We start from the raw sequence: 26,189 nt of genomic DNA, 5'->3' as shown, positions 1-26,189 counted from the left end.
TTCAGTTCATGTGGAATTAAATACTTCATCTACATCAATAAAGGCATATTTACAAAATACAGTTACAAAGTAATGAAAGAATATTTCACTCATCTGATTTTTATAGACAGTTCTATTCAATTCTATTACATTTTAATTACCGGTAGTTGGGGAATAAATTTAGAAGAGCTGCTATTATGACTTAGTACTGAACTTGGTCTAAAGAATTGCTGGGTTAACTTTATACCCATTTTACACACCAGTATGGGGCATAAGACTGTTACATGTGCTCATTGCAATTGAGATCATCTTTAACATCCACCTGCAGACTATCTGGTGAGGTTTAGTTCATCGCCATTGGTACTATATTGCACACTATTCTTAGCTCTGTCCACCGTACTAACTACGAGATGATCTTCAGTTAGCACACTACTGTGAGTACACAGACCACGTGTCTCTTCTATGCTGAGTCCCCTGTGTGGTGTCTATATTGACCTGGAGACCATGTGTCCCTTCTATACTGACCATTACTGACCACAAGTCCCTGTGTGGTGTCAATACTGACCGCGAGTCCCTATCCCACAGCAGGAGGCGGATGTGGTTGATGATGGAGGGCTGGCCTAGCTTCACCTCAATGCCAGAGCGGCAGTCGTCCTCAATGGGGTGGCGCGAGAACCCGTGGTCCAGGTCGTAGTTCTGTGTGTCTCCGTCCAGCAGGGCTGACTTCAGCTCCCCCTTCACCACCTGGGCACCATGCTTCATAGTGGCAATGTTCTCCTCCGGGACTGATTTGGGGAGAGGGAGGGAGAGGGAGAGGGAGGGAGAGGGGAGAGAGAGAGAGAGAGAGAGAGAGAGTCACAATAAACTGAACACTAGCACAGCACAGCTCCACCTTCACTACCTGGGAATTGTGCTTCATTGTGGCAATGTTCTCCTCTGGGACTAAGGTGGGGAGAGGGAGAGAGGGAGAGTGAGAGAGAATCACAATAAACTCTAAACACCTTCATCAGAACTGACTCCCCCTTTCAAAATCGGAGCACTGCGCTTCGTGTGTATCGTATTGTACTGTTCTGTGTGACGGGCCGGCACTCACTCAGCATGCCTCTGTAGTTGAGGTCCATGTCCCTGCTCTCGGACCGGGTCTTGATGGCGTCGAGCAGGGCATCGGGGGACAGCAGCCCAGACGGTCTCACCACGTTCAGCATCTCCGCCAGGCTCATCAGCGGCAGCCGCACTGCGCCCATCACCTCCTCCGGCTTCTCTGCGGAGTTGTGGCGGCACCAGCGGCACAGTGCCTGGAAGATCTCCTTCTCCGGGGCTGCAAACGAGTCCCGCCGCACCACAGTGAGCAGGGCCAGCTAGAGAGAGGAAGGGGGAGAGACGGTAAGCTTACTGCACAGTCAGTACAGGATACCTTAACACTCATGAAACTTCACAAAGAGCTCCTTGGGCAACAGCAGCAGATCACAAAATAAAGGCAGGTAGTTGCAGCAGGCTGCACTTGTGCAAGGAGTAGTGGCAAATACACAAAGACACCACATAGAGACACAAATAGACACCACACAGAGACAGACACCACACAACGAGAGACACACAGAGACACAGTCTGCGCCATTGCGCCAATGCTCCCCTGAAATAAAAAATGTTCCGCTCAATTTCTCTTACCGCACCTGTGTGTCAATACCAATACACAGTAAATTAATACACTTTGTATTAACATGACATGTCTGACGACAGGCTAATCTTTTTTATTTGTTTGTTTACACTGTGTTTTCATAATTAAACTCCCGTGCTTTTATTCTCCATTCCAGTAGAATGCGCTCACACCCTCCCTGGTTATAGTCAGTTTCACAGTAAAGCCTGGACGACAACATCAGGCTTGTTAACAACATGGCCCGGCGCAAATATAACCTTGTATCCCTGTTATACCCGACCATTACTTCTGGAAGAATAACTAATAAGCTTTGGCAGTGACTGCTGAAATGTAGGCTATTATATTTGTACTTAAAAATACTGTGAAATTCATCCGCTGTAAACGTATCTGTTTGCTAGACAAAATATCTGTCTGATGTTTAGAGATATATCTGTCTGATGTTGTTGAAGCTGACACCCTGGGATCTTTCAAGAAGCTGCTTGATGAGATTCTGGGATTAATAAGATACTAACAACCAAACGAGCAAGATGGGCCGAACAGCCTCCTCTCGTTTGTAAACTTTCTTATGTTCTTATATGCATTGACTTAGCAAGTGAATGGGAGAAATGTGTACTTCTGCGTACTACGGTACAGTTTATAGACAAAGTGCAGTAGATCTGTGAAACGAAAACCGCATTATTGATTAAAAAAAAAAAAAAAAATAGCCAACAGTAATGTAATAAAATACGTAGAATTTGTATTTTCTATGACAAAAAATGCTAAAATTCAGGGTAAAAATAATTCAGTATGTGTTAAGCACCAACTGTCTCTTGGCCATTTCGCCAGTAGGCCTATAACGGAATGATAAAAAAAAAATATATACAGTGTATGTGATTTTATACAGCACTGTATATATGCCTACAATACATCTTCCATTGAGAAAACACCACTGGAATCGGAATAAAGGAAATTATGTAATACAGTTCACATGCAGTCACAGTTTTGGTAAGTAGCATTTTCAAAACCATATTAATGTGCAATATTAAAATATGTTAAAATACAGCAAATCCACAAAACCAACGAAATACATATTGTATATCTGACATTTTATTTTTAGTGTTCTGTGTAACACGGTCCATCATTTAACCTTGAAAAAAATTAAATACAATACCTGAAGCAGATATACGCGTTTATCATATCAATGTGTGTTGTAAAAATAAAGCAAAATTGTTTTGAAAACTGTCCAAAATATTTACTTGGGGGCTAAGAATGAAAAAAAAAAACGCCATTTTTGATATGGAAATTGTCAAAGTAAAGGGGCAGCTGGAAGGTAAGAATTTACCAGTCAGGACAATAGCATTTAAATACTACTACTATTAAACTGTATCTGTTGGTAATGTGGTTTCATCTAATGCAGCTATTTTCAAACTGGTATTCGCGTACCTGGTCCCCTGGGGGTATGCGAGAAATTCTGAAATGGCGGACAACGCATTTTATTTAGTACCACTTGCCAACCTATAGCAAACTTTTGTCATGTAATCAACTTTAAAACACCAGACTGATGTGCTGTGCACACATGACTAATTTACATATTAAATATGTAAGTTTTAAATAAGCCCTGTTGTTTAAATGTCATATAAACAGTTGGTCAGTTACTGCAGTCTGTCTTTGGGATAAAAAAAAATATATACATATTTTAAAAAACTAAAAGCCTAATCTTTAACTCATTTTAGTTCCTGTGTGCGTTCGTGCCTGCAAATCGATATTTATTTTTTTCAATGACCCGATTAAAGTTTATTGTAACTTAAGTACTATTGGTTGATTTCAAAATACAGAATGTATGGCCTATCAGAAACCGAAGTACTGCCATGCAGTCTAATTTGACAAGTCGTTACGTCTGGTGTGAGAGTAAGAGTTTTTAGCTTTCAATCCAGTAATTATCCAATAATTAGCCTCAGTACTGTACGTTTTAGTCACCAAGAATTTAAAAATGCCAATAATATGTTTTCGTAATGAGGTCAGCTGCAGAGATGCTGGATAGTGAACTTTACTTTGCCTTCTTTTCTGTAATTATATTGTCAATAAAAATACATGACTGCCATTTGCTACCACGGAAAAGTCCTATGTAATTTCTGAGAGATTGAGGCTAGCACGTAGGCTTCATTGATTTTAATTAATTAGTAATTACAATAAAATGATGTTGATGTTTCCAACTAGAAACCTGTTTGTGGGGCTATTTTTATCCGAAAGTGAATATAATATATATTTTTCCCCGTTATAATACTGTAACTTTTATAATTGTATCCATCACACACTCCAAGGCTTGTGCGTTTTGTTGTATCATGTTATTGCACAGACCATTTTTTTCTGTTTTCATTTTATTATGACTACCTCAGATGGGGGTACGCGGTGGACTACACTTATTGGAAAGGGGTATGCAGCTTAAAATAATTGAAAACCCCTGTTCTAATGTGATTTGTACAGTGAATATCTTCTACTCTGTGATACACCAGCATCACTGTGACACATTTCCCAATATTTTCCCCAAACGTGACAGTGAGTATTGTAGAGACACCTTGGTTGTATCTACAGCTTTACAGTTTTATTTTTTGTTCTTCAGAAACAAAAGGTCAATAAACTATGTTGGCATATTTAAAACAAAGAAAAATAAGTGGTGGTTGGTTCTGAATCAAACATATTGACCCTCTCACTGAAGAAAATGTACCCCTAAAATTTTGAGAGGGGGCCACATTGACCCTCGGTTTGTAGGTCGTGGCGCAAACACTGGAGACAGACACACACACACATGCACACAGTGAGGAAAGGAAGCCTCACCTTGGACAGGGACAGGAAGCCCTCGCTGGCCAGCACGTCAGGGGCGTTGCGGTCTATGTAGGTGCAGCAGGTGGTGCTGAGCTTGCGCAGGGAGTAGAGGCTGGCCACGTCGAAGATGAGGCACACATTATGCGTGTTGAGGATGGTGCGCAGGTACTCTGAGGTGGAGTCCTCCAGCTGCTCGAACCCGTAGCGGTGTGCCAGGCTCAGGAAGTCGAGCAGCACTTCCTCTCGCTCGCTGCTCAGAGACACGCGCCCCGTGTAGATGTACTGCAGCAGCATGCTGAATGCCTCCGCTGTGGTGTCCTCTAGAGGGATCTCTGCCTGGGGCTGTGACTCCTTCATCCCTCCATACAGCAGCGCTCTGACAGAGAGAGAGAGAGGAGTGAGAGGAGAGATAGAGAGAGGGTGTCCCCTTGAGGGATCTCTGCTCGGGGCTGCAACTCCATCCCTCCGTACAGCAGTGCTCTGAGAGAGGGAGTGACAGTAGAGACAGAGGCTGGGTCTCCTTCAAACCGCTATACAGCAGAGACAGAGAGTGAGAGACAATATCACAAGTTACCGTCTCCTTGCAAATATCGCCATTCTTAATGTTAGAAATGTGAGGTAATGAAAAGCTTCCCACACTTTTAAGAGTTTCCACTGAAATGTCGTTGTACCTGAAGTACTGGCAGCGTGCAGCCAGAATGACCCTGTGCGCAGGGAAGCGCTTCTTCTCCACAATGAAGGTGACGTCGCTGTACTCCTCTCCCTGGATCAGCGCACCAACATGCTCCGACAGGATGTGCACGTGATCGATCTCTGCCACTGAGGTGAAGGGGCGCAGCGGGTGGCTGTTACTCATGGCAACAAGGGCGGCCGGACAGTGCTCAGTGCATCTGTAGTGGGAGGGAGAAAGAGAGAACACATGATTTACGATAATCGTGATTATTGTGACAACATTCACTATGTTTAATAAGACACACCTGAACTTGTTACCTACACATTGTGACTAATCAAGCACATATTAAAACCTGTAGTAATACTTCTAAGTTTAAGGATCTACTGGTTGACTGCTAATTCTGGGCAGAATTATGATGTTGGATACCAGTGTAGGGCCAGAAAATGGTACATCGGCTCCCGAGTGGCGCATCCGGTAAAGATGCTTCGTGTGGAGTGCAGGATGCGCCCTATAGCTTGGAGGTCACCAGTTCAAGTCCATGCTATTCCACTGCCGACATTTCACTGCCCAGGGGGCGGCGCACAATTGGCCGAGCGCTGCCCGGGGGGTGCTTTGGTTGGCCAGGGTGTCCCCGGCTCACCGCGCGCCAGCGAACCCTGTGGACTGGCCGGGCGCCTGTGGGCTTGCCTGTAAGCTGCCCAGAGTCACTGTAAAGTTGCACAAGTAAACAAATTTACAAGACACAACCCAATGTACTGCATATGATAAATATTTGCATACTATTTTCTTAATGGTGGAAAAGTATGATAAATTACATTTAAAATGTTGAAAAGACTGGAGAATATGATAAGTTAAATATTAAAAGTTGTAAAAGACCAAAAACAACATAATCTACCGGCTGCGGCTCTGAATGGGCATTTCCTTCTTAGCAGAAGTTGTTTAGGCAAACACAGTGCGCTGCGTACCACGTTTTGATGCATACCTCAAAAAAACACTAAACCAGTAGTTTATTTTCCAAATTACCGTATATATATATATATAATCACAGATCTCGATTAGCACTAATCCTGAACTATCTTATGTTACCTCAGATTAGTGCACTGCTCTCGGCCAATGGATTTCTGAACTGTTCAATCGTTTCCAACAGACAGAGGAAGGAATGCCATGATTTGTTTTGACAAACCGCTTGTTCAATTGCCTACTAGCAGGTAAAGTACAAATACACTATGTGTGTGTGTGAGTGCGTGTGTCCTTCCATGTATGTATGTCTGTCTCTGTGTGTGTATGTGCTTGTGTGTTGTTTGTATTCTGTGTGTCTATGTAGTCAGCCCTCTTCTAGTTAATGAAAGGTCAGCTGACCTCCACTGTTCTTTACTCACATGCTAATGGCCTGCTGATTCATCGCACACAAAGTGCCTCTGAGTCCCTTACTACTTTTAGGATTATACCACCGGAGTGTCATTGGGGTCCCAGCCGAAAACCTGTTCGCTGTGATTGGCTTATCTCCGTCAGTAATAAAGCGCTCTGGGATTCTTTCTTGTTTCAATACTTCTCAGTGATCAACTCAAGGGGGCTCAGTGGGTAACTTAAGCTGTATGCTGCCTGGGGGACTTGACAAGTCTATCACAAATTTTATGGTGACATCACTATAGCATGTCATAGCAGTTAATGACTTCAAAAGGAAATCAAACCTCCACGGTGAATCCAGTCCAGTCAATGCCAGTCATTTTCTGTGTTTAACAAATGAAATTGAGGCAGTCAGAAGACAGTGAAAGGTGGTCATCAAACCTTGTAAAGTGCTCCCTTGATATTTTAGCATTTGATAATTAACTCATTTGTATAGTTTACTGTTAATTGTAAAACTGTTACATTTTCCTGACAAGGGCCCCATCACTGTTATTGTCCTGTTTTTTTATGCGTGTCAGACAGCACAATAAAGAATAGTGCTGTATATAGCAGCAGTACCAAAACCAGACTACTGTTCTGTGCAAATCCAAACTCAAACCCACACTCTTCATCATCATCATCATCATCCATTATCAGACTACTAGCTTCCAAACAGTGCTCTGGCTGCTCCTAGCTAATAAATGGACTGAAGCAGAAGTAGTCCAGAAAATGATAAAAACAGCACAGCAATTCACCCGGCTATATTTCTGTAAATTATATTAAAAAAAAAAAAAAAAATATGTAGAGATTGCTGAAGATAATTAGACCAAAATATTATTTAACATAAATTCAAATAGGAACAATTTATATTTTAAAACGGCACCTTTCACCTTGTGATTTATAAATACAACAGGCAACTTAAGTTTCAATCAGACCTGAGACAACTATATTTATATTTGAGATTAAATGTATAAATATGTCAAATATTTTGTCCGCACTCAAATATGAATTTGAAATTATTTAAATACTGGTCAAACTTTTCAAATAATTTTCAAATTGTATACTAATAACACTTTAAAGGTTAAGTAAATCTCTTTGGAACCATATAATCAAACAAGTAATGTATCTTTGATCAATCACCTGGTTTAACAGAGTCCTGGTTTAACTCCTCACTTTATAGCTAGTCTCATCACCTGGGTAATTGGTTTACTTTGAAGTTGTATAAACTAACAGTCTCCTCATTTGAAAACCTTATCAAACATCTCAATTAATAGGCAATCAAGGGGACTTGGTATTTATAAGCTGCCTGTCTTCAGTTCAAGTCACTCACATTGTACTTGCTTAGGTTACCAACATGCTGTTTCCTAGATCTAAGGCTGCTTTGCATTTGATTATACCAGATAATGCCTCGGATGAATTCCAAGCCACTTGTAAATATTGTAAACAACACGTTGGCACCTGAGTGAAATCTACCTCAAACCTCCTGGTGCATCTCAGGAAGTGCTTGTTACGCAATCACATACACATTCTTGAGGTTCTTTAAAACACAGTGGAAAACAATAGGCCGAGCTGAGCACAGCAGATACCATTTTAATGCGTGTAGTTATATCGTGTTATGATCGAAGTTAAAGACGTTTTGAAATTGTAAATATGCATGCTGCATGACTGGATAATATTTAGTGTAAGTATGAATGTGATAATACCATATAGCTTTTCATATAAAACTTAAATGTGTTATGTTTCACATTACTGCAAAACATGTAAAAATATACGAAACAGAAATCGAAATATTTTAACATTTATAAATATTCAATATTATTTGAAATATGTATATTTAGAACCATATGAAATTAATTATCTGAATTATTTAAATATTCCAAATCAAACTGTATCCCAGGTCTGCTTTATATATATATTTTTGTTTTTTGGGGGCGTTTATTTTTGAAATATTCAACATTATTCCTTGTTCTAATATATCTGCCGAGGCCGTAGCGCTAGCTCACACAGCATTTACAAAATTCCATATAGAATGTATTACCACCTGCTGCCTCAATTAGGTTTTCATACAAAATCTTTAATGGTCATGAAAACAAATGTCTCCAAGATGTTCTTGCTAATATAGACAGCCTGCGATACAGCGAAGTGCACAGTGTAGTTACTGTTCGTGTGATTTTACGTTCACACTCACAGCGCAATTTAGGAACAGAATGAGAAACTGTGATGAGAGTACGCTCCGCACAAATATTAAATAACGTCTCCATATGAACCCGATTGATCGCAGCTATGTATTATTATTAAGACTGTACTGGGAACCCATTTGCAATGTATGCAACTGAAAAACGCATGCACTGTTGTTGATTTTTACTGCTTAATACTACCAGTTAGCCTGTGATGATGGTGATAATGATAGTAAATGATTACACAGTATGCACAATGTCACAGTATGACATTCCCGTAAAATATATATATATATAAATAAATATTTTAATGCAGTCACATAACTGCACCACTGGTTATACTAATATACTCGCTAAAGCTTTATCAATGCCATGATGCTGTAATATTCAGTACACTACTGCCGACAGTTCTGCCTGTCCATTTCGTGTGCCTTAATTTCTCTCCCCACCCCCCACAGAAACAGACTCTGCAGCACTCACCTGACAGCGTTAATAAACCTGCTCCCTGCCAGCGGAGATATGTTATGGTCTTTACTTTATGAATTTGATGTTCTAATCAAGTCTTATTAGATGTTTAAATTTATCTGCAGCGACAACAACCAAGACCCGAACAAGGACTCCACTGGGCTCCGCCTATACGCAAATAAACCGTCACCGCTCAACAGCCGGACATTGCTTTGTGAACAATACAGAAACCCCACCAGGAACTGGAGCGCCACTTGCGTATGGGAGGGCAAATGCCACATTCTCCATTGGGAACTTGCATTAGGTACAGGGTATCCATACATTTCAAATCTGTTATATCTGTTCACCATTAAAATCAAAATACGATATGCTGCCAAAATGCAAATCTATAAATTCAATTACTATTATTTTTTTTTTGCAATTTTACAGCTATATGCATTTTGACAGTTTGTTATCTTATCAATGAAAGTGGAAAATACAGAGGTGCCACTGTCAGAACATCCAAATGTGTGAGATTTGGGGATCCTCCACTAAAATAAATGAGTGTTGTTTCCTTTCATTTTGGAGTGGGACTGCTAAAAAGTTCTGAACATAATCTGATTTTGAGTTCTGGGATTACTAATAATTCTGAACAAACTACCAAGAGAACACAAAGCAGATGTGTTTGTTCTGCAGCAGCCACTGGCTGAAGGTGCGGTCTTCTCCATCAGTGTAGCGTGCAGATTTTCAAGAAGCATAATTCTGCTGTTTCTTTCTTTGTTTAAAATAAAATAAAGCTTTAGGACTTAGTAAACTAAATGGTTGAATTCATCACAATGTAATAACTCTGATGGATTTTTATGTTTTACTCTGCTAGGAATCCATTGCAAGCAATATTTAACAGAAGCACAGCTCTGCCGACACCATAAAAAAATAAAAACAAGATCTGGATTACATCAAAACTATAGGGCAGCTACAGAGACACAAGATAAAGCATGGCTACAGTAAAACCTCCATTATTTGGTAAAATAGTTTGTTGTGTGCTGTTCTCTTCTGTCTTGTTGTCATACAAAATGCACTAACCAGCCTTCAACCTGTGTTATTTACAGAACAGTGCAGTAAAACGTTATGTATATAAAATGAAAAGGGGTTGTATTACATATTTTTCAGAGGTTTCTTGATTGAGAAAGTCATGTCAAACAAGTTCAGTCTGATTATCCAAACAGTTCAATTATACGACCACCCCCCAATGCCGATTAGTTTGGATAACAGAGGTTCCACTGTAGATCTATGGCGGCACTGTAGTTTTGGATTCAATCCAGACTGCAGTCAGGGGTCAATGCTGTCAGTGTCACAGGTGTTAGTCTGGGGGCCCAACTGGAAAAGCTCTCTCAAATTTTAAATTAGTAGCACCCCCCCCCCCCCCCCCCCCCCCAAAGAAAAGTTTTAACACTTGTTTATGAAAGAGTGATTTTAGGGGGGATGTGGACTTCTGTTGTGGTGTCTGGGTGTTGGGTTATACATTTCTGGGGAAAGTCTAGTTCTTCACATTTTTCACGTGTTCTCTCAAGTTCCTGGCAGCAAGCACTTTCTCTTGTTGTGGCCTAATAATAATAATAAAAATAATAATAATAGTAATAATATGTTTCTCTACAAAATGTTAGAAGTTATGGAATACAATATTATATGTGTTACCTTCCAAATATTTTTTAAACTCAACTAAAAAGTTATGTACACTATGGTTTATGTTTTTTTCAATAAAAAACATACACAAAAAAAGGACAAATCAGAAAAAAAGGAGACCAGGTGTAAAAGGATTTATGATTGATACTACCTACGAAAAGAAAGAAAGAAAAAAACAGTTTAGTGCTTTTATTTGGGGCACATACATTTCACTATTTGGACCTCGTCGTTTCATTATCGTTACTATGGTTTTTAACAGAACCATAGTAACGATAATAGTTTTAAATCTAGTAAAGGCACACGCTCTCACTGCTCTCCATCCCAAGCCTGCGCGCAAGCCCCCAGGACTGTGTCGCGTGGGGGCAGTTACATTTAAATCTCTCGCTCGCTCGCTCAAGTCACACTTTGGGAAGTTACACAGCCTAGACAGTTTGAAATTATCTATGCGTTATTAAGAAAAAAATATATATATACATAAAAACAAGTCCAATAACACTTCATTTATCTTACCTTACTTTACTAATTGATTTAAAACGCAGATGAGAAACCTGGTTGTGTCGTAGAGAGGGACGTGAGAGGAGAATAGTCGCGGAAAAAGAAACAGTATCCCAATAGGTAAATCAGATTTGATTAAATGGAATATAAAATATGAAGATCGAAAATATAAGTAACGATTTTTTTTTTTTCTGGCCGTATTTGAACATTGTATGTCTGAAACAGTAAACACATTAGCCAAAATGAAAATCATGTCGAAGTTTATATATTTATAAAAGTTTATATATTTTTTTCTTGTCTTGGACTTTCTAATACCACTTGATCATACCCTGCAGTGAAGGATGCAGCAGCAAAGCGGACAGAATGATGGCCCAAGCCTGAGCGAGGCTGCCAATGCTGCTGACAAGGGCAGAAGGGCCAGCAAGTTCCGTCGGAGCTTAAGCTGCATGCAGACTGTGCAAGAAACCCTTAAAGAAAAACAGGTATGTCACCTGCTTCCCTTCTAGTAGTCTACAAAATGATTCTTATAAACAGACAGTGTTGTGTAAGATCTACAACCGCTCAAATGTGTGTTCTGGGAGCTGAATTTATTATCGCTTTTAAAGCATAAGAGTACTCCAAGGTCATATATATATATATATATATATATATATATATATATATATATATATATATATATATATATATATATATATTTGAGCTAAAATAATATATATATTAAACTACCAAACTCTGCACCTTACGTTTGTTATTAGTGCGTTCAATTAGTGCGTTAAGTTTCTTTTCTTGAACGATGAGCACGCCGCAATGGCGCTTCCTAACGGTAGCGAGTCAAGATCTGAGTCTCAGCTGCCTCGCCTGGAGGTGAAAAATGGCCGATATGTATCAGTGCGGTGGCAGTTTCCAAATATGTTTGTTGTCATTTTGCCTTTTTAAAACTGCTTTTTTTTTTAAGTGAAGCATTAGAAAATAAAAATGGACTATTTATAACTTGACAAATCTGACTCACGCCCTAAGATGCTAAACCAAAAAAAAAGTGTTAGTAACTTTACATTACAAAAATACAATAGGAGTAATGAAATAAAAAAAAATAATACATGGAAAAAAATGTCGATATCTTGCTTGCCATTTTGAAACTGCTCACTAACAGACCGTTCTTTAAAGGGGCGACAGGAGACAGCGACCTATGAACCCACCCTTATTGCAGGAGTACTTGCCCTAAACTCCAACATTTCAATGCATAGCAGTTTGGCCAATTCAAGTTGTAGATTATAAATAGAAGGACAGCTAATAAATATAAATACCGGTACATAATACTTGTATGTCACTGTCCCTAGTAGTGGTTAACATCTAATAAGAATAGCTGATGTGTCATTTTGCAGGCCAGATATAAGGAAGCCCGAGAGAATCGGAAGGCAAAGATCAATCCTACATATAAATACATTTTTGAAATTTTAGCTGATAGACTTGGGATGGAACAAGCTATGGTTGAAGAATTTGTACTGGATGCTCCATCTGTGAGTTTTTATTATTTTGTATGGGAAGCACTGCTGTATATGTATTTAATTTGTAAGCTTCATTAGTTTACTTAATATTGCTGAAATGTGTTTGTGTTGTAAAAAGAAACACACACAAAAAAAAAAAACAACAACTTGGAAGTATTTTCTAAGAAGTCAGTTATGAAAACTTATTAATTGGGGGTGGGGTGTGCAATATCAAAGTGTTAAACTATCAGATTACATATTTACTGTTTATTTACAGCTGCAACCATTTGAAAATTTCTTTGCAAAGGGAGGATGTAAAACGCTATCATTTTTTTACCAGGAAGCAGAGCCACCAGGAATAGGTACAGCAACAAACTTTTCTCATTAACAGACATGATCCTGCTTTTAAATTAGTTAAATTATTTCTTATAGAGTATGTGTACCTGTATACCATCTTCACTCAGGCACAAATAAATAGATTTTCCCTAACAAAACCATTTAATTAAAAAAACACTGGGTAAAACTAAAGTTTATGTAAAGATTAACCCGATTAAATCCAGGAACATAAAGTACAAAGAATGTATACATACACTAGGCCCAGCAGTACCTGTTGTTAAGGGACACTTGCAATTAACATTAATCACTTGATTGCTATCTGAAATAATTAGAAGAGTTGCATTTTGGTATGTCAATATTTATTTTGTAAAGTTAAAAAGGTATCAACAGAACAATGCAGAGTTGCCGTTTCTACCTTGACACAGCAGGGAAGGTAGCTTTTCTATTTTCTAATGTTAATTAATAACTTGTCATCTATCTTATACCAGTATTCTAATTTTCAGGACTCATGAAGTGTGTGAAAAGCTTTTACTTATAATGCTTTTCTCTTAGAAGTTCAAAAAAAGGCATTAACTAGAAAAGTTGATATAAATACAAATATGACATGTGCCGAACAGGTAGACTGATGAAAAAATATTTGTCATTTATGATAGATCAATGTTTTAAATTACAGTATAAATATAATTTCAGAGAGTGGCCGCACTATCATAGGCTCTGTAAAAGGAACGAAAATAATGAGACTGTTTCTGGCCATTTTATCGGAGTCCAACCTGAAGGGACAGTGCCTATTCTTTGTGCGCTGCAAAAATGATATTGCCATCACACTGAAAAATATTCATGAGGTATGCTTTCTTTTAAAATAGTAGAAAATTATAGCTTCTCCTTTTGTGAGTAGAAATGTGTAGACTAGCATGTAGCCTAAATGCCTATACAAAATGCCTAGAAAAAATGCTCCCATTCCTCTTGCACACAAAGGGTGACATTTATTATTTCCAGTAAGTAATTTTGGTCTTTAATCCTCATTTTAACTTTAATCCTAGATTCATTGAATAGGTTATTCAATATTTTTGTTTGCAGGAGACCTATTTTTCTATGCTGGATGCCTCTGAGGGGTTGCTGACAGGAACAAGAAACATTTTGGCAAACATTTTCTTTCCAGCTGTCTGTGCAACTGAGAACTGGGGTGCACTAAACCTGTCCAAGCATGGAGAGAAGGAGAAACAGAATTTCAAAGATGGCATCCGTCGATACATTGCTTTCTTAGATGGTAAGGAGGATTTGTAGTGAATAGAATATAGTACATCAGGATTCCCACTGAAGCCAATAAACTTTGAGTCAGGTATGGAGAAGGGCACACTTTTTACTGGACACCTGTTTAAAGAATGAAACTCACTATTTACAATGTGTAATGGGTTTTTAAAGTATATGCAAAATCCTGCCTTGGTGGCAGTGCGTACCATAATAAAGTACTGTGTTTATCCTGTGCATGACCTGTAGGCACTAGAGTAAGCATTGAGGGGGCTGTGAAGCTGAAGAAGACTACTCTCATTGATCTCTCCAAACTGCAGTCCTTCGAGGATCTGATGACAGCAGCCTCAGATGTGGATATGATTGATCAGCTAGAGGAAGTGCTCATGATGTGGTACAAACAGATAGAACAGGTAATTGCACAGCCCTCAGTGTAATACAAAAAAGGGACAACTTAAACAAGACACAGTTGGGACGAGCTTGGTCCCTTGTTTTTCATGTCGGTGAAGAAGTTCACACGTGCATGTTTCCAAATGAGTCCCAATTGTGTTTAATCATTGTTATATCACTTCTTTATTGAGCTAATACACCTGTCCCTCTGGATGTCACACTATATTTGTACATTATGTTATTTCACATACTGTACAGTCATCAGTCATTTTAATATACTTCATCATGATAATAATACCTAATTTGCTTATTAAATACTATGTATCCAATTTAATTACACTATTTATTGGTTATTAATTCAATACTATTCTATACATACGGTTGATATGCTTCATGGTAATCAACTGTTCATATTTCTAATTTTGAATTTACAGCCATGGCGTGGGATTAATACTTTTTTGAGGAGGTGGCCACTTTTACCACCAGTCAAGAAAATCTTGACTGGTGGTCCATTAGAGATTTTGGTGGCCCTAATTTTTTCTAAGTGAACCTAAAAATAATCGCAATAAATGTATGTGGCAATGTGCTCCGTCCCTGTGTGCATTTGTGTGTTGCGTGCGTGTGTTAATGTTGGTGTATAGTCATTGGTACACGGGATATAAACGGGTCTGTGTTTCACGTGTATTTAAAAAGTATAGATTTGTATTTAGGCACGAGGAGAGCACAAATCACTTCACGTGCTGGTTAAATGTAATATGCGAGCACGGGGTTGCGCAGAATTAATTCACGTGCTGGGATTCAAGTGGATAATTAATTAGTAATTGAATCCCAGCACAACAGTATATATAGAGACACGTAGCATTCACTCGGGGTTAGGTGTTCGGTGAGTGGAGAACGAGTGTGGAGAAGGAGAAACTAAATAATAAGAAAGAACGTAAATATAAAGTGAATAACTGTCTCACTCACCGTGTTTCGTTTGTCTGTCTGTTTACTGTCTAGTCCGTTTTGTTTGTCCTTTTATTTTGGCGTATAGTGCCGTGTCCAGTGTTTTTGTCTGTTCAAACCTTTTATTTTCTGTTCTGTCTGTTTATTCATTAAATGCTGAGCGCGATCACGCGCCCAGCTTATACCAAACCACATCTCTCTGTTTATTTATTTCCTGGCTCTGGTCTGACACCACCCACTCCGGCCGTCTTTGTGACAATGTATTACTGACATACTTTAAGAACTGGTCTATAAATAATCTCTTGTGGAAAACCACAGCTGGGTTCATATATTATTATTAATATTTAGATCCGCAAATGTAGTTTGTATAACATAATATCCCAGCGATTGTGGACTGGCTTACAATTGAAGTTACCTGCCAGATACAGCAAGGCTAAGCTGAGGTCAAAGGTCACATTTGATTTTGACACCCCTACTCTGAAGCTATCCCATTCAGAAAACAAATGGAATTGAAATTAATTCCACTGAAGACAGACATGCACACAACAAAGAGACATACTGAACCTGGCAACTCTGCTGTTGCATGTATAGTATTTTCTATTTATTCAAGTGGACATACGCTCATGGTTTTTATTCTTTATAGGTTCTTACAGAAAGTGACCAGATGAGAAAAGAGGCTGATGCTTCAGGCCCCTTAACTGAGCTGGATCACTGGAAACGAATGTCTGCTAAATTCAATTCCATCATTGAGCACATCAAAGGGCATGACTGCAAGACTGTCATCCATGCTTTAAATATCAGTCGCTCCAAAACACTTAAAGTAAGTAAAAATGGAAGTAGGGCTAAATAATTCAAAATAAGTGGAATTGTTAATGGAAGAAAATCTGAGCTGATCACATTCTATTAATGTTTACGCCTTTAGCTTCTCCTTTTGTTTGTCCCATAATCCATTTTTCTCCACCTGTCTGTCACATTTTGACTGGAGGGAGCTGCATTGTAAGCTCAGAAAGGCAAGAACATTGAACCATGATATTGTGGCATTTACATGTCACCTCATCTCAACCAGCGTAAATCTTACATCCTATTCTTGTTTTCTTATTTAAAATATAGTACGTATGTTGAAAAAAAAAGCTGCTACTAAGTAAAATGCTGTGACTGTATTATCTAAGCAGCATTACTTGTACATTTTTAATTAAAGTTAATTATAAGCGTCACATGTTTTTGTCTTTGTTTAGGCATGGAGAGAGCTGGATGCAAGAATTACTGATTCTGCTAATGAAGCAAAGGATAATGTAAAATTTTTATATACACTGGAGAAGGTCTGTCAGCCTCTGTATAACTGTGACCCGGTGAGTCCAATCAATTTAGACATGAATGTTTGTAGTTATCACCTAGCAACTTCGCTGTTGTTTTCCACAAACACTGATTTATTGGCCCTTTATGGGTTTTATGATTTAAATAATAAAAAATAAACTCAAATTTCTTCAGATTATTTTAGTCAAAGTTACATGTGCTGTCCAAGATTCAGTGAAAGTATTTTTTTCCAGGTAACAATGATCAAAGGCATCCCAAATTTGATTAATGCCATAAGAATGATTCACAGTGTTTCAAGGTACTATAACACTTCAGAACGGATGACATCCCTCTTTATAAAGGTAGGCTTCTTGATTGCAATTGCCACAATAATATGCTAATTATTAGAAATGTCTGGTTTTATAAAATTATAGGAGGCTGTGTGGTCCAGTGGTTAAAGAAAAGGGGCTTGTAACCAGGAGGACGCCGGTTCAAACCCCACCTCAGCCACTGACTCATTGTGTGACCCTGAGCAAGTCACTTAACCTACTTGTGTTCAATAAATTATTATTATTATTATTATTATTATTATTATTAATTTCTTAGCAGACGCCCTTATCCAGGGCGACTTACAATCGTAAGCAAATACATTTCAAGTGTTACAATACAAGTAATACAATAAGAGCAAGAAATACAATAACTTTTGTTCAAGTGTGACAAACCACAATTCAATAATACAGCAGATAATAGTGATAGTTACATCAGGATATGATTAAATAGTGATAGTTACATCAGGATATGATTAAATACAAAATACTACAGGTTAAACACTTGGCAGATTACAGTATTCTGAAGTACAGGATTAAATGCAGTAAAATAGGGGGCAGATAAGAGCAAAATAAAGCACATTTAAATGAAGGGTGATAGTGTCCCAGGATACAAACAGAGGAGTTCTACAGGTGCTGTTTGAAGAGGTGAGTCTTAAGGAGGTGCCGGAATGTGGTCAGGGACTGGGCAGTCCTGACATCTGTAGGAAGGTCATTCCACCACTGCGGAGCAAGGGTGGAGAAGAAGCGGGCTCTGGAGGCAGGGGAGCGTAGCGGAGGTAGAGCCAGTCTTCTAGTGCAGGCGGAGCGGAGAGGTCGAGTGGGGGTGTAGGGAGAGATGAGGATCTGGAGGTAGCTGGTCAAGGCATCTGTAGGCTAGTGCAAGAGTCTTGAACTGGATGCGAGCGGTGATCGGGAGCCAGTGGAGCGAGCGGAGTAGTGGAGTAGCGTGGGCGAAGCGAGGCAGAGAGAACACCAGGCGGGCAGCAGAGTTCTGGATGAGCTGGAGCGGACGGGTGGCGGACTCAGGGAGGCCAGCCAGGAGGGAGTTGCAGTAGTCTAGGCGGGAGAGTACCAGGGCCTGGACCAGGAGCTGGGTAGCATAGTTGGTGAGGAAGGGTCGGATTCTTCGGATGTTGCTCAGGAAGAATCGGCAAGTGCGTGCCAGAGTGGAGATGTGCTGGGAATAAGAGAGGCAGGGGTCCAGGGTGACTCCAAGGTTCTTAGCGGAGGAAGAGGGAGAAAGTGTGGTAGATTCCAGAGGAACAGAGATAGAGAGATCAGAGGAGGGGGAGGAGGAGGGAAAGAAAAGGAGGTCAGATTTAGAGAGGTTGAGTTTGAGGTGATGCGAGTGCATCCAAATTCATGCATTAATGTGTTGATTTCAAAAGAAGAAAAGCTGCCCTCCCTTACATTTACATTTGAGTACCAATCAATGGCCATTAACTTCAGCACTGAGTATTTTAAAAGCTGATTGGAAGAATAATTTCCTCTCATCTGGTAGGTTGACATTTTACTGCCCTCGGTATGCCAGTATGGCAGTGTGAAAACAATGTGAGTGTTGTTCAGTGTTATAAAGCAGCCTGTGGCAGTCTGGCTCGCAGTGGTGAGGTTGATGACGTCACAGACCAGGAAGTAACTGAAACCAAACAATGGATGGGCGGGTGAAGCTGAATGCTATGGCACTCAGCGTGGATTTATTAACAAACCAAAAACAAAAGATTTAAACACAACAACAAAACAGAAAACAAAAAGGCGCAATGGCCAAACAAATAGAAACAAGTATACTTTTTTAAATATAGCAATTGTTTTGTTGTATTCTACGCGCTCTCTCTCCGCTCTCCCGTACTCTCTACACTCAACCACTGCAGAACGGACAGCTGCAGCTTCTTATACTCTGGCCGAGGGGTTAACTAGTTGTTAATTATCTTATTACCCGTCGGCCAGAGTCTGGACGCCTTTGGTAAGGATGCATGACTGTCAGCTACTTAAATAATCAGTAGCTGATCAGTCATGCATCCTCACAGGGTTTTTAAATATAAATAATAAAAGACGCGGCGCTTTTACCCGCGCCGCAAACAAAAATACAAATAATAATACATAGGGGCGGGACACTCTGCCACACAGCCAGACACAGAAATTGCGCTTAGCATGTTGCACAGGAGTGCAGATTTTATTGATTGCAGTTCTTTCAGTGGTAGTTACACGGTGCTGCCACTAGGGTACCGGCAATGGTAGCACCTACAGTAGTGCGGGATGAGACAAAGCAGGGAACCACGTGACCGTACCGGCAATGGTAAGGTCACAGGCACATATACACAAACAAGAGTGTAAACAAGGTACAAAAGCAGTGCAAAAATAAAACAATGAAAAATAAGGTTTGCATACAGGCGGCTGAGTGCTACCTTCACTAAAAAGAGGGTCCCGCTATCAGAGTACGCTGAGCTACACACCCTCACTATACTGAATGGGGATCATTGCCTGATCCTATAAACTAACCCTAATCCATAAGCAATAACAAATTCCAGATACAAATTAACAGGCTAACAACGTTTTCGTGGTTGCTTTCAGCGGATTCCTTCTTTCTCTTGCCGGGACACGTCCCCCCCAGCCAATCGGATTCCCTGTCAGCCAAACTTTGGCTGAGCCTCCCTGTTCAATTAGTTGACTGACAGCGCATCTCCCGTCAAGAGTCCACGCTGTTCCTGCAGTGGCACACATGCTCTGAGAAGCCAGTGACAGAGCCTGCCCCTGTTTACTGTCCATGGCAGTAAAAATGTTAACAAATAATCTTTGCAATTGATTGGTACTCATTTGTAAATGTGAGGGAGGACAGCTTTCTGTTTTGAAATTAACCTGTTATATATGAATATATATATTCAATACCTGCAATTCTGAGTACAAGTAACAAGTTTTTGTACACCACTTATTTTTAAGAAACTACTGATTTCACTATAAATCTGGGTGATAAGTTGCGATGTGTTTAGTGATGATTGGTACTTTAAATCTTTTTTTATTAAAAACCCAACACTTTAATCAGAAAGACTGGTTCATACTTCAGTTGTGTCTGGCAATAAAAGGACAACTGGTAATCAGAGTTACTTTTTCCCAAATCTAGCTGATCACTTCTCACAACCGTCTCCCAGTGGCCGCAAGACTGAAGTATGAACCAGCTTTAAGGGGTCCTGGAAGACAAGAACAGCAGGCAATCACACTAACCACAATTTTAAAAATGAATTGGCAGATCAGTCAGAGACTGGCAATTGTGTAAAGTTGAGTGGTTGTTTTTGTGATGTGGACTAATGTGGGGGTAATGGGGGTAAAGTAATTTTACTTGTTACCTGAGCTAGATTTGAACCCTGGCCTCCAGAGTGGGAAAGCTTGAAAGGCTAGGGAGCCTCAGACAGTAGTGCAACAGAAAGATAAATTATAATATATAAAAAACAACGTTTCATGTCAAACATCACCAGATGTCCTACTAATATCAGCACCTAATATTTGCTTTGTTTTCTATTGCCAGGTCACAAACCAAATGGTCACAGCATCCAAAGCATATATTACTGACAATGGTGCATCTCGTGTGTGGGACCAGGAAACTCCAGTTGTTATTAAAAAGATAGAGGTTGGTAATTAGGATAAGAAAAATTATGCCTATATATTAGATTATACTTCTGTGTGGGGTGAACCTGATATCTACAAGCTAATTTTAAATTCAGTTTCCATTTATTTTTTTCCTTATTTTTTTATTATGTGTATGATTTATTGCCATATATGTTGAAATACCATCAGAGAAGACACTAGTAGTTTTCACGTCATGTTGACGAATATGTACCAGTCTTGATCATAGTTTTGTCAATAGCAATTTTGAACAGTTGTATAGATCTGGCAGTTTTCAAACCTGTCGCATCACCGCTGTGTCGCTTCTGGTGTGTATGGTCACGGTGCTGTGAAAATGAGCTGTATTAACATAACAATTATTTGTTGACAGGATTGCATTTTCCTGTTTCGAGAGTATCAGGCATGTTTTCATAAAACAAAGAAGCACACCCTGGAGACCCCAGGAGAGAAACCCTTTGAGGTATCCGAGATGTACATATTTGGAAAGTTTGAAGCATTCTGCCGTAGACTGGAACAGGTAAGTAGCTCTACTGACTCTTAAAAGTCACCCAAGAACCCCCTTTTCACTAGTAGAATGAAAACAGATCATAGAGGCCTTCTTTGAAAGTTGTAAATCTGCATTGCTGGTTATCAGAGAAGTTTTAGGATTGCTACCTGGTTGTATCAAGGGATGCCACAAAAATACTATATGTTGATTAACTGTGATATCAATGAAATTATCAGAATATTTTTTTTGATTTTTTTTTTCTACTGTACATTTTTTTAAAATATTTCAGTTCTTATCCCATCAAGTGTGTTCTCTAATGTTAAACATCCCGGTGAGCTCAAAGATGCGCTCTATGGGACATTTTTATTTTTGCTTGATTTTGCTCACTTGTGGGTTGCTTTTCACATTTTTCCTAAATTTCTTCATGCCTTCACTGGCAGAAAGTCCATTATTTCAGGAAAAAAACATAAAGACAATATTGATTGTGCATGATAACAATGATTGCATATATTTTATTATAAAATATTATTACATGGTCAAACATAATGAGCAATATGTAACTATGCATTTTGGTGGTACAGTATCTACTTTAGTTTTTGTTGTACTTAAAAGCAGGGATTTCCCACTCCAGTTCTTTTTATTTTACAGATCACAGAGATGATTACAGCAGTGAAAGTATTGTCTGTTCTTAATAAGTCCACAATTGAAGGGATAGATCCCTTGGCTGGAAAGTTTCAAAATATTTACCTGAATATGAAGAAGAAGCAGTATGATATTTTGGATCCAAGAAAAACAGAATTTGAAACAGACTTTTCAGAGTTTATGGTCCAGGTCCAAAATGTAGAGGTAAATGTTATTCCAGGGAACCTATATTAGATTATAAGTAAGAGATACATTTGTAACATACAAAACAATAAGAAAAATATAGCTGAAAATGGCACCTATATTGTTTGGAAAATAAATAATGACATACAGTACATTCCCAGGTGGAGCTGAGTAGAGGATCACTGTGGTTTGAGTCAGAATGGTTGAGCCCAGCTTAAAATCTCCCATTGTATCATGTTCATTTTAATTCTTACACCCTTGGGTCTATTAAATAGCTGAATGATACTGTATATCACTAACAGTAAACAACATTGTACCTGAGTCACTAATTATTCCTCCAGCAACTACAGTTCATGTCATACAAAAATAGTTGCCATCTGTCACCATTCCTTATGTCCTATAGACTTCTGCTAGTGGATCCTAGTGTTTGCCATCATGTGATTTTAATAACATTGGCCAAAAAACATGTCTTTTTAAGAGTGCTGGACCTTTGGTATGTAACAAAGGAAAAAAAAGATGATTGAGCAATCTAATTCTGTTTAATAAATGTTTTTGTTATTTTGTCCAATTTAGACTCAGCTGCAGGTGTTCATGAATTCCTGTTTTATTAAAATCCTGTCGTCCCAGCATGCTCTGCTTTTGTTGCAAAGGTAGGTGATGTTGAATCACAAATTCTACATATTGTTAAGCTGGTATTGGTTTTTGATATACCAGTATATAGAGGATATGTCATGAAAAACCATGACATACAGTATATGGGATTTATGTCATGGGCAGACACAGCGATAACAAATAAGCCTTTGATCCCTGGTTATGCAGGTGAGAAAATAGTGGGGATGCATAGGGGGCACTGCCCAGGGAAAATAATTATATATGCATGTGCACAAGTTGAAGAAACTACTGTAAAAAATGTTGTATAAGTTGATTTTCTAGGCTTTTTTGTGGGGTCCTTAAAAGGGGGGAGCGACTAATACACAGGTGAGACGTATGCACAGGTGTGTCCAATATTAAACTACTGTACCAGTGCCACAATGGGATTACTACAGCCACGGTTATAATGGCTCACACAAACTTAACTGTAAACAACCCGGTTATTTTTTCAGGATCTACGGCATTCAGGTCATGTTACTAGGTAGAAACACAAAACCACTGTTCTAATTAGAAGTTCCCTTTCAAGTATGAAATGTACTCCATTACACAATTGTGTAATGGATACATTTCTATTTCAGGGAACCAGGGTTATGATAATAACCAAACATTTTAATTAGTTACTCTGAGTCATTTTGAATGTTAACGCAAGCTTTCAGACTCTTGACTGACCACATCTCAACCCTCGATGCGTGTACGTGGAGAAAATAAAAATAGTGGTTAAAGTTATCTATCTTCGGAATATGAAAACGTCACAGCTATACTGCTTCACTGTTTACACACTAGCTGTCCATCTCTATGAATTTCCTTATTCCCACCTTATTCCCTTCCGAGCCATTGGTTTGTCAACATTCAGACTGAACCCACCCCTGGGATCCGTAACAAACAGCTATTGTGTTCATATTCTGTTCGTTGCAACTGCAATGTAATATTATATTACGATAGTACAATAGTACGATATTCAGACAAAAAACGAAAATGCTACACAACAGGTTTGAAATTATGCGTTGTTGAATTTGCCAAAATGCAATCGCAATGCTGAAAAAAAAGTAACTGGAGTTGAAACAAAGACAAACTTAAATATGGAGAAAGAAAAAAATAGCTGATAGAGGAGGAAAGTGTTAATGGCCCGAGGTAGAAAACATTTAGTATTTTTAATGACTTTAATACACACTGTAACATGTTCTACATGTCAGTGCAATGCAGTGGTGCGTTGAAGCAATGGTCCCAATCTGTTTAACAGATTGTCAAACCTTTCACTTGTCATTCTAAAAAATGTTCTGTCTCATATACCTGCCGCATCTCTCTAATTAATGCATACAATTCTACCTTTCGGATTCTCTGTTGGTTGAGAGGATGGATGTACCAACAACGTTGCTAATGATTTTTTTTAAACCTCTTGTATAAGAAGTACAAACTCAGCACATCTCCTAAAATTTCAATTTTTCCAATTACACGAATGCAGTCTATTTAAAGTATGAACGACAGCTACATAGTCAAAAGGGCTGCGACACAATGCATCCATCCTACAGCAAATAGTGACACTCCACAGCTTTTATAGCTGTCTGAACCTGACGTGTCGTATTCATCTGCGATAGAAATATAAACCAGCAGCCCTGTGGAGTAGTGGCTAGGGGTCTGGACTCTTGACCGGAGGGTCGTGGGTTCAATCCCAGGTGGGGGACACTGCTGCTGTATCCTTGAGCAAGGTACTTTACCTAGATTGCTCCAGTAAAAATCCAACTGTATAAATGGGTAATCGTATGTAAAAAATAATGTGATATCTGTGTAATGTGATATCTTGTAAGTCGCTCTGGATAAGGGCATCTGCTAAGAAATAAATAATAATAATAATATTTCATGACATATCTTTATGCAACGAATGTCTACATTTTCTATAAATACGCTGTCAGTAAGAATAGTGTATACTATTACTAATTTGAAGATACTGTATGGTTTTCTATAACTTTTTACAAGTTAGTACAGTCAGCATGGAGCTCATCCCTTCCGACAGGCGAGCTGTATATAGAGGTTTGCATTATTCATACCCATTCTTTTCTCAAATGTTTTTGAAATTCCTCTATTAAAATATCCTAGTTGAAGTAAAAAATGTAGATCAAAGTGAAGTTTGTTTTTAATGATACGCATTATTCTTAACTAACTTTTCATGACATAACATAAAAATAACTGATGGACATTTAGCCACATGAGTGGTATAAATTGTAATTACAATGCACAAGTGGGAAAAGAGTTTTATTGACACCGGGGGCCGGTTGTATCAAAAAACGGGATCGGATCCGGGATCACTGGAGCCGGCTCACGAGAAGGTGTTTTACTAAGTGGATAAGGATTTGGCTCCACTGATCTGTTATCTTGATCCGATCCTGGAGCTGCACACACTGTAACTAACCAATGAGAAGCGAATGTCAAATTTGTATACAGCCTGAGAGCATAGTAATGTTACAAAGAAATGGCAAGTGGATGGACAGAGATAGAGCAGCATTGCATTCATTAAAAAATGTCATTCCAGGTTACTCTATATAAAACACTTTGGGGTAGATGTACTAAAGTGTTGCATCTGTCTCAATCGTTGCAAACCACATGCAAACCAGTCAGAAGTGTAGCGTGAAATGTACTAAACAAGCACAACGCTGTTAGCATCATTTTAACAAATTCTTTGCAGCTGCAGTTCATATTTGTGCTTTAGCCTTAAATGAATATGTAATTCTGGGCGTTCCTGCAGAAAATCGCGAAAACAGGGTGGAGACAAAAAAAGTCCTAAAATTATTTAGCTTCAATTTAAAATCATCTTTTATTTGCATTGTACACCAATGTGTACAATGCAGCAACATGATTTATTTTGTGTTACCACTAAGCTAAAGTACAAAAAAAGTGCACTAGGTACTCATTTTACTGCTGTGCTGTATACTGTATAGGCCTACTGTACAGATTTATATTTTTACATAATGTAATCTATAGCCTACCCAAAACACATTAGTTGGGGCCCCACTATAGAATCTGATGGGATTAAACTGCCTTTCATTTTATATATATATATATACAGACGTGCTCAAATTTGTTGGTACCCCTCCACAAAAAACGAAGAATGCACAATTTTCTCTGAAATAACTTGAAACTGACAAAAGTAATTGGCATCCACCATTGTTTATTCCATATTTAATAGAAATCAGACTTTGCTTTTGATTTTTTATTCAACATAATATTGTAAATAATAAAACAAATGAAAATGGCATGGACAAAAATGATGGGACCGCTAACCTAATATTTTGTTGCAC

The 26,189-nt window shown here is 38.8% G+C and overlaps 2 protein-coding genes across 2 annotated transcripts in view; one reads left to right on the top strand and one right to left on the bottom strand.

The window, feature by feature from the left end:
* Window positions 1-9,386, bottom strand: part of LOC117411130 (BTB/POZ domain-containing protein 9-like) — a 69,888-nt gene extending 60,502 nt beyond the window's left edge. Inside the window, exons 1-5 of the mRNA XM_034018304.3 lie at window positions 9,152-9,386; window positions 5,107-5,325; window positions 4,448-4,811; window positions 1,073-1,337; window positions 545-764 (exon numbers count right to left, since the gene is read on the bottom strand). Of these exons, the coding sequence (XP_033874195.3) occupies window positions 545-764; window positions 1,073-1,337; window positions 4,448-4,811; window positions 5,107-5,291 (1,034 nt within the window). The 5' untranslated portion in view covers window positions 5,292-5,325; window positions 9,152-9,386. The remainder of the gene's footprint in view (window positions 1-544; window positions 765-1,072; window positions 1,338-4,447; window positions 4,812-5,106; window positions 5,326-9,151) is intronic.
* Window positions 9,387-11,634: 2,248 nt separating this feature from the next.
* The window catches only part of LOC117411206 (dynein axonemal heavy chain 8-like), a 166,428-nt gene continuing 151,873 nt past the window's right edge, over window positions 11,635-26,189 (top strand). Inside the window, exons 1-13 of the mRNA XM_034018497.3 lie at window positions 11,635-11,775; window positions 12,676-12,810; window positions 13,055-13,139; window positions 13,804-13,955; window positions 14,191-14,380; window positions 14,611-14,774; window positions 16,340-16,516; window positions 16,932-17,045; window positions 17,244-17,351; window positions 20,836-20,937; window positions 21,304-21,450; window positions 22,069-22,266; window positions 22,819-22,895. Coding sequence (XP_033874388.2) covers window positions 11,635-11,775; window positions 12,676-12,810; window positions 13,055-13,139; window positions 13,804-13,955; window positions 14,191-14,380; window positions 14,611-14,774; window positions 16,340-16,516; window positions 16,932-17,045; window positions 17,244-17,351; window positions 20,836-20,937; window positions 21,304-21,450; window positions 22,069-22,266; window positions 22,819-22,895 — 1,790 coding nt within the window. The remainder of the gene's footprint in view (window positions 11,776-12,675; window positions 12,811-13,054; window positions 13,140-13,803; window positions 13,956-14,190; window positions 14,381-14,610; window positions 14,775-16,339; window positions 16,517-16,931; window positions 17,046-17,243; window positions 17,352-20,835; window positions 20,938-21,303; window positions 21,451-22,068; window positions 22,267-22,818; window positions 22,896-26,189) is intronic.

Source organism: Acipenser ruthenus, chromosome 6 (assembly GCF_902713425.1).
Source record: "Acipenser ruthenus chromosome 6, fAciRut3.2 maternal haplotype, whole genome shotgun sequence".
NCBI lineage: Eukaryota > Metazoa > Chordata > Actinopteri > Acipenseriformes > Acipenseridae > Acipenser > Acipenser ruthenus.
Note: the sequence above shows the minus strand (reverse complement) of the source record. Positions and strands in the feature narration are given on the sequence as shown.